Source organism: Oncorhynchus clarkii, chromosome 31, assembly GCF_045791955.1.
Source record: "Oncorhynchus clarkii lewisi isolate Uvic-CL-2024 chromosome 31, UVic_Ocla_1.0, whole genome shotgun sequence".
Taxonomy (NCBI): Eukaryota; Metazoa; Chordata; class Actinopteri; order Salmoniformes; family Salmonidae; genus Oncorhynchus; species Oncorhynchus clarkii.
The window spans coordinates 40984625-40994067 of NC_092177.1; the positions used below are offsets into that span (position 1 = coordinate 40984625).

The window sequence follows — 9443 nt, forward strand, 5'->3', positions numbered from 1 at the left end:
CTCACATACCGTATGTCCTATGTCCTCTGTTTGTACTGTTTCTATTGCCACATTGATTCCTGCCTAATTTCAGGCTTTTTAGTACATTCGTGTTCCAGTTCGTTGTATTTGGGGGTTTATTATTGCATTAGTTGTCCCTTCCTATAATGCTGTCTTTTTTATTTTTTATAAATACTATAAATAAATATGTATTATTTGAATAAATATGAATTATTTGACAACATTCCCGAACTTGAGTAATATAGCATATAGGTAGTTTGATTATCAGTCTTAATTTTCTGGTTAAGAAACAAAATCATTTGCAGTCATTTTCTCTTATTCACAGTAGCGCCTGGAACAAAAATACTGGATAATTGTCTTTGAGAAGAAATTATTGATGTATTTTTTGGGGCATAGTCTTGAGTTAATTAGCTTCTACGCCCCTTGGGTAATCTGGGGGAAAGATGCGGAGTGAAAATGCTCTCCATCAAAAGTGAGTGAATTGGATTTTTACAAGATGAATGGATCGGACAAGAGTTTACTCCAATTATATCATGAAGAGGCTTGAGTTCTAGTGCTGCCAATGTGGTCAACAGCAATTAAGGTTGTTTGGACAGAGGTATCAGGAACACGAATTGCTTAAACATATTTACACGGCTTGTAGAGAGAAGCTGATAGACAAAATGATAAATGACGCTGCAGTCAACCAGAGAAGTCATCGTTTAACACAAATGCTTCTTGAAATTACATACTTGACAGCCAAGACATTGAAATAATCATTTCAAAATGTCTGTCTTTTTGATGGCCAATAGAGCTTTTAATTTAGTGTATTATTACACTGCATTATATTATACCGAATGCAGGCTGAGGCTGTCTTTGGCTCTTTGTGTGACCATCTCTTTCCATTTCTTACACATTTTCCATGAAAGTCATAGATATGATTTGGTCAGGAAAAGCTTCAGTGGGTCTTTTATCCAGAGTCCTAGCAATTCAAACGTTCCATTAAAAGCTGGGTCATACAGCATTGTAGCAGGACAGCTTTTTTATGAGCAGGTAGAGAAGAATGAGCAGATGTGTAACTGTTAACTTGTTTCAAGGTCGGACATGAGCTTGTTTGATAAGAGCGATGGAAACCTAGTCTACTGGTTGATTGTGAAGAAATATGAAGAGTCATCATCACTAGGGCTGTTGCGATGATCGTATTACCGCCACACCGGTGGTCACGAGTCATGAAGGCAGCCAAATTCCACGTGACCGGTTAGTCACGGTAATTAGGCTTTTGCAAGCACTGATGCTGCTCATGGTCATTAGTAGCCTACCAAACTTGCTAACTGCCTGCTACTTAGTACTCTATTGTCTCTCTAATCACTCTGACATCAATGCAAATGTAATCGAAAATCAAATCAAACACTCATGAGCTCATGTTGCATTACATTTCTATAGGCTATGCAATTGTGTGAGAAAACAGAGTGATGGCCTCTACTAAAAAGAGGAGGATCCAATCAGCTTTCTATTAGGTTAGGCCTGCTATATTTATTTCTCAATTTTCCTAAAATTAAGCATATTGCTTATCTTTACAACAGGAGTATAGCCTACCTGGCTGGCATGAAAATTAATCACGGGAAAAGCATCTGCCATTTGCTATTTAAGTGCATAGATGACGTATTTTTTCCGACCACCCCTGTGTCAAGACAGGTGCATGATAATGGTCCAGTCTAAATTAAAATACATTTTACACACACCCAGCAATAAGAAACGTTTTCGAATAATAGTCACACATCTCATGTAGCCTAGGCCATAGGCCTAAATGTTTTGATAAGATTTGTATCACATCTAAAGTGGCCAAATAACTTCTTAAAATTATGCACATTAACCCGCTTTACAAGGGTGTAGAGCCTAACTGGCATACATAAGCAGCGCATGAGTTTCAATTTTGGGGAAGATAATTTACCATAAAAATGCACCTTTATAATAAAAGCATTACATGCATAATCGCATTTGCGGTCACTTTTGAAAATGGTGTTTTCCTGCTAATTATAGCTTACTGCCATGTGCCCATTGCTGCGCTTATACTGTGAAGAAATAGCCTAATGTCACGCCCTGACCATAGAGAGCTGTTTATTCTCTATGTGGGTTGGGTCGGGGTGAGATTTAGGGTGTTTATCTAGGGGAATTGTATATCTATGTTGGCCTGATATGGTTCCTAATCAGAGGCAGCTGTTTTTCGTTGTCTCTGATGGGGGATCATATTTAGGTAGCCATTTTCCCATTGTGCTTTGTGGGACCTGTCTATGTATTGATGCCTGTGAGCATTAGTCAAGCTTCACGGTTCGTTTTGTTGTTTTGTTATTTGAAGTTTTCATTTCCAAAATAAAGGATGAATAAAGAAACATACCACGCTGCATCTTGTTCTACTCTTTGTGACGAACGTGACACCTAATAGTTTATCAACATTTTAAGCTAAATGTTCTGATCTGTTGTGTCAGCCACATTGCTTAAACATTTTTTTGATGCTAGTGGTTGTATTAATTTGGGATCTATTGCATCCCACAACTGTCCCAGACTATGGATGGAATGTTTATTTCTCCCATAGAATAGAATAGAATAGAATAGGTTGACTTTTGTACTATGGGGGATAGTAGAGTGACATAGGCTAGTGCTTTTGCTAATCATTAGGCCTACTTATCTTGTTGGCTGACGAAAAGTAAATGTGGACAGTTCATCCAATAAGGACACGCACAGTTGCGTTCCCGATGTGTCTGTCTTCACTTGTAGCCTTTGAGAAAGACCCGATAACGTGATGGAGAGCACGCAACACTCAGGGAGAAGGGCACAACAAAGACATGGAGTGTATTACAGCCACAAAGGTAACGTTGCCGTCAAATTCGAGGCATTATCAAGTGCTTGTCAAATTGTGAATGAGACTAATGAAGTGTGTACAGCCTGAGCAAAAAAAACAAAGCAGAGCTCAACTTTTTACAAATCACAATTAGTCGCATCATGCAGCCTTAAAATGTATTAATTTATCAAAACATATAGCCCAATATTTGTATAACAACTCAGCTTTGTTCAATTGTATTATTCATACAATAAAATATTCTAAAATAATGCCACAGATTTGTAAATAAATCTTGTCTGCTAAATGAACTAGTGTAGCCCAAATCCATTTGGCATAGCCACAGCAGGACCTAACATAAGGACAACTCGGAGTATGCTATTCTGTTCTTCTGAAATATACTACATTTTCTTCATATCATGCTTCTTTAACCCTGTCTAAAATAAATAGATTTGTTGTGAAGTTGTCGGCTATATTACATGGATTCATTAGACTTTTAAAAATGTTGATGTTCCAAAGTTCTGCATAAGCAGGCTATGTGTGAAAGCCAGGAGATGCTAAATGTGTTTCTGTTAATTAATGCTCAATTACCGTGAGACCGACAGTTATTTACTTGACAGACACTGGCTGATGAAATTTTGTGACCACCACAGCCCTAATCATAACATTCCACAGTTATTGACATAAGATAGGCCTTACCCTCCCCATGCCCAGACTAAATGTTTACCATGACTCTAGTCAACTGGTTGATCTTGAAGCAATATGATCAGTCATGACATCCCCCTGTTATTGACATGAGCCAGGTCTTACCCCCCCCTAGACTAAACCTTTACACTGACTCTAGTTTACTAGATGATTGTAAAGCAATACTGCTGTTACTGAGCCAGGCCTTACCCTCCCCAGACTTGGGCTCCAGAGGTGTCTAAGGCTGAAGATGCCCAGGGTCAACACCAGGAAAACCAGCCCCAGAATCAGGGCTCCTCGCTGGTAGCTCCGGTACACAGTCTTCTCTTTCCCCACCTCCACCTAAGAGAACATATGAATTGGGAAGCATTTTTTATCCATTCACACTTCAGAGTGGTTCATGTACATATCATACTGTCCTTTAAGTAACTATAATGACTTTAAAATGTTCACTACAGCTGCACTGAGAAAATGTGTTATTCTAATGGTATTAGCAATGATATACATTGTAATAACCTCATTGTAACATGACATAAGTGAAATAATGTCTGACAATCATTAGATGCAAGATTCCTAATGTTGCTTACATAAATATGTTCATTCTCTAGATAACCTCTATTTATGGGTTTCACCTCCATCACTCCGTCGCATCAAGCCATTGATATCAACGTTCTCAAGATGCTCTCAGCCATAGTGGTGCACAAAAGTCAAATGGTGCCCAGTCACTCTGAATGAGTGCAGATTATTGTTTCTTCTAAATTACACTATGGTGGCTTGGAAAATCAATAATTAGTAGGAAACAATTTTGTCATCATTAGGTCGTTGAATTTACTTTAGATCGATGGAAATGTTGTCATTAGCAAGCAAAGTTTGTCAAAACTACGTTAGCTAACTAACTTTTGGCACTCCTCACTCTTAGCTAGCTAAATGATGCTATCCTACATCTAAAGTCAATCTGACTACATCACAATGATGACAAAAGGTTTTCCTATTAATTATTTGCCTCCTTTAGAAATGTCATTGTGTTTCCAAGTCACTATAACACACTTTAGAGTAAATCTTCTTCAGTGCCAATTGAGAAAGCATTAGGTAGAACATTCGGTCGGCCACCAGACCTCAAGAGAACCTTCAAAACAATATTGTGACAAACGTGCAACCCATGAATACTCTATTCATAGTGTGAACTGTCAAACTATATAAAGTTGCAGAAATGCTGGGAGGATTATGTAAACAATACCCAGGAATAATGATCTGGGGCTGAAGGCAAATATTAATGCTACAGCATACAATGACATTCTAGACGATTCTGTGCGTCCAACTTTGTGGCAACAGTTTGGGGAAGTCCCTTTCCTGTTTCAGCATGACAATGTCTTGTGCACAAAGCGAGGTCCATACAGAAATGCTTTTTGTCGAGATCGGTGTGGAAGAACTGGACTGGCCTGAACAGAGTTTAACCTCAACCCAATCTTTGGGATGAATTGGAACACCTACTGCGAGCCAGGCCTTATCGCCCAACATCAGTGCCCGACCTCACTAATGCTCTTGTGGCTGAATGGAAGCAAGTTCCTGCAGCAATGTTCCAACATCTAGTGGAAAGCCTTCCCAGAAAAGTAGACGCTGTTATAGCATAAAAGGTGGGACCAACTCCATATTAACGCCCATGATTTTGGAATGAGATCTTTGAAGAGCAGGTGTCCACATACTTTTGGTTATGTAGTGTACTTCCCTGCACAAAGTAAATAATCATTATTTTGAAAATCTGCAGAACTGCGGATATACTAAAAGGTCATGTTTATTTTACTTTTCTTCAAATTAAAACTCAATTCCCTGGGCTCAAGGCCACACATTAATAAAAAAGGGCTTTTGTTCCCCCACAAAGCTCCAGTGGTGAGGGAATGAAATGTTCTGATTCACACTGCTGCTATCGAAGGTCTCTGAGGACAATGAAAAGAAGATATCGGAGTGAAGTTAAATTAGCGAAGTTGTTCTTTAAAATAATTGGGCCATCTTCTTGCATGCAAGGCTATGATAAAACAGCTTTGTTGTCTCTATTGTGATTGTAATTATTACAGTGGATTGGGTAATGTTTGACAAAATGAGGGTGCCATTTATAAAAGGTATATGTAGTTCATACGCAATATCTTGTTCATGAATGTGAGTGAGAGAAGTAGTGTGACTGAGTGAATGTCAGCCGGTCCCATGGACAAGTATTAGAGGGGTGAATGAAGATTTAAGGGGTGAAAGAATTATAAATGTTTATTTCTGGAGTCTGAAGTACTCAAAAATTTCAATTAAAAGGCGAGTCTCAAATAGTTGCCTGTCCCTTTTAATAGCCGGGCATTAGCACATTAATTGTTTACGAGGTTACCGGGGCCTCCCACCCCTCTTTCAATTCTGGTTAAGGCCAGTTTGAGCTGTTCTGTGAAGGGAGTAGTACACAGCGTTGAACAAGATCTTCAGTTTCTTGGCAATTTCTTGCATGGAATAGCCTTAATTTCTCAGAACAAGAATAGACTGACGAGTTTCAGAAGAAAGTTCTTTGTTTCTGGCCATTTTGAGCCTGTAATCAAACCCACAAATGCTGATGCTCCAGATACTCAACTAGTCTAAAGAAGGCCAGTTTTATTGCCTCTTTAATCAGGACAACAGTTTTCAGCTCTGCTAACATAATTGCAAAAGGGTTTTATAATGATCAATCAGCCTTTTAAAATTATAAACTTGGATTAGCTAACACAACATGCCATTGGAACACAGGAGTGATGGTTGCTGATAATGGGCCTCTGTACGCTTTGAGAGGATCTGCAGAGAAGAATGGGAGAAACTCCCCAAATACAGATGCGCCAAGCTTGTAGCGTCATACCCAAAAATAATCTATGCTGTAATCGCTGCCAAAGGTCCTTCAACAAACAAAGTACTGATTAAAGGGTCTGAATACTTATGTGAATGTGACATTTCTGTTTTCTCTGTTTAATAAATTAGCAAAAATATCTGTTTTTCCTTTGTTATTATTGGGTATTGTGTGTAGATTGATGAGGGGGAAAAAACTATTTAATAAATGTTTGAATAAGGCTGCAACGTGAAAGTGTGGAAAAAGTCAAGGGGTCTGAATACTTTCCGAAGGCATTGTATGTGATTAACTATAACTGTAGCAATAAACATCCAAGGCTCTAGCTCTCCTCAGAATGAGGATAGGAAACAGAAGGCCTTATAAATGTGGCCGAAGTCTACTCTCTCCTCCAACAGCTTGCATACAGTATGTAGTGGAAACTTCACTTGACGACAAAGCTCTGTCTGCACAGAATATAAATTGTTCAAAGAAAGACAGAGGGGGGAGGGGGAGGCGGAGGCGGAGGCAGAGGCAGAGGCGAAGAGAGTGAAAGGAGTAGAGAGTGTGCACACAGACAACTGCCAGTCGAACAGTGTTAAACGGGTTTAAGGGTTGACAATCAGGCAGGTATTTGGTGCCTCTATGGCAGGACTCAGTCTGTGATGAGGGGAGCCTGAAGCCCCTTGTTATTCTGAGGGAGACAGAAAGAGAGAAAGAGAGAGGGATGGATAGAGGGCATTCTTTAAAAAATGAAACAAAAAAGAAAACACTGCACGAGCTAATGTACTGTACATCCAATGTAATTGACATTTTTGCACAAGGTAACACACATGAAACCACATTTGAATGAGTCCACAAGACTAGTTTAAATTATTCCACAAGACTGGACTAAGTGTGGTCCACTTAGCATTCAATACACACTTTTTTATTATTGAATATTTTCTTCAGAAATGTAATGCCACAGGTGGTTTTTGAATCATAATAATTCCCTCAGTGAGTCTGCTGTAACAATTGACACAATCTTCACATGAGATTCTTTGGGGGACTGTCTGTTTTTCCATTTATGAATGTGTAATTCAATGTGCTTCTATGGGTTGAAGTAGTAAAGGCTAAATTCAATATTTGATCCCTAACAAAAATCTACCTACAAGGGTACTAAAATTCAAAATAAAATAGCTAGATGATAAAAAAAATGGAGGAATTTAGCAAGTCCCCTAGCTCAGGTGAACTTGTACAACTTAAGTGTATGGAAGATAGGCAAGATGGAGAGGAAAGATGAGGAAAATAGTATACTCTAAGCACTCAGTCAGACACCAATATCAAGTCCCATTCTAATTGTTATTCCAAAGTGCAAATGTCAGATATAACTCTAGGAATTTGAAATACATCAGTATTTTATTTTTTCTTAACATCTCAATGATCTTTTAGCCCCTCCAACCACCTAAAACTCACAATATACCAATTGCAATTGTTATTTTGTCTGTAAAGGATGTTTTTGCCCAATATGCATGACAAAATACTGACATTTCTTGTCATTTTAATTGCATTCATCACCCAATAATATAACACCCAATGACCCCATGTAACATCACTGATTATGTGTCCATAAGCATCAAGATATGTATTAATTCAATGAAGATATTGAATTTATTGCCACTTATTACCAACATCTCCTAATCCTAACCATATTCTACAGTCGGTAGAGTATGAACAATTAGTACAAAATAATTAAATTAAGACTCACATCTTTCCATAGAGCCTGCTGACTGCTGGATTGAGAGCCATTTTCCATAATGCAAGCCTAGAGAAGAATTTCTTTAGATTCACTTGTCCTAGCTGGTAAAACTACTGAGGCTCTAGAAGTAAGAGTCCAAACTTCATTCCATTGGTAATTTGAGAGTGCTCTGAAAGGGGAGGGATGGGATGGAATTACTTAAACACTTCTGATTTCCATTATAAGAAAAGCAGATGTATCCAGCCGAAGTCTGCTCGAAATAAAAATAATGGAATATCTGAGGTAGATGTTTAACTCTGAGATACTGCACTACACCCGGGATAGTTATTCTAATTTTACTTACAATTATCTGACTCTAGGGGGACGAGCAAACTTTTGAAAGTGTACGAGAAAATACAAATAATTATTTTTATTTTCAACGATCTTTTATGAGGAAGAGAAGGCTTGAACATTTTAGCATGTGTGCTCCAGCCTTGCTGTCTAAATGCTCTTTCAAGTGAATGCAACCGTCAGCAAATAGAGCAACCACAGGAAATACACAAATATAAACAACACTCAGGATGGTGCTCCCACACAAATCAACAGAAAATAGTTAATTTCCTGGTCCTCTGTTCCATGTAGAACTTACTTTAACACACTATGACACACTTTGAAACACTACTATACATTGACACACTATGCTGTTCAATACCTTTACAGGCTAAGGCCACTGTGACACTGTGCAAACAGTTAACATCTGGTGAGATCTGTCAGATTTCGAACCTTTCGTGCAAAAGGAGGACCTGAAGTTGTGTGGGAGTTTTTAAAGGGAACCTTGATATTCTGGTATTTTTTAAAAATTAGTCCATTGTTGATACAGTCTCAAAAATGTTTGCATGTCGTGCTGATATGGCTGGTGACACTTTCTTCTTCAAAGTCCAATATCTTGAGAACTTGGCTGCTGACATGGAAAACATTTTGGGATTGTATCAACAGTGGACTAATGTAGAAAATACCAAAATATAAGTTGAGTGGAGTTTCTCTTCAAGGCTATGCTTGATAGTCCATACAGTATGTAACTCCTGTAGCAATGCCTTTAAAAAATGCCAAAACCTCTTAAGATCGCACATCGATGGAATTGTTGCGGTGTTGCCCGTGTTGTTTTACTAGAATGTAAACACTCACATAAACCTAGGTTGCATAAGGAAGAGGAGGAATGATGACTAAGGTCAGTACAACGGAGATCATTTGGGCTAAACCTGGTCAAGCAGGACTTTAATGTGGCAGGCAACATTCCGACACACATTGTCTGTCAGATCTGATAGCCGTGAGGCTTAGTCAGCTTTTTCCTATTGATATAAACCTTTACAATTACTGTAACATTTTGCAGCAGCTCTTTCAGG

General features: G+C 38.5%; 1 protein-coding gene across 1 annotated transcript in view; it reads right to left on the minus strand.

Annotated features, from left to right (window-relative positions):
- The window catches only part of LOC139391120 (tenomodulin-like), a 124699-nt gene extending 115890 nt beyond the window's left edge, over positions 1 to 8809 (minus strand). Inside the window, exons 1-3 of the mRNA XM_071138660.1 lie at positions 8753 to 8809; positions 8071 to 8230; positions 3710 to 3841 (exon numbers count right to left, since the gene is read on the minus strand). Of these exons, the coding sequence (XP_070994761.1) occupies positions 3710 to 3841; positions 8071 to 8118 (180 nt within the window). The 5' untranslated portion in view covers positions 8119 to 8230; positions 8753 to 8809. The remainder of the gene's footprint in view (positions 1 to 3709; positions 3842 to 8070; positions 8231 to 8752) is intronic.
- Between the last annotated feature and the right edge of the window lie 634 nt (positions 8810 to 9443).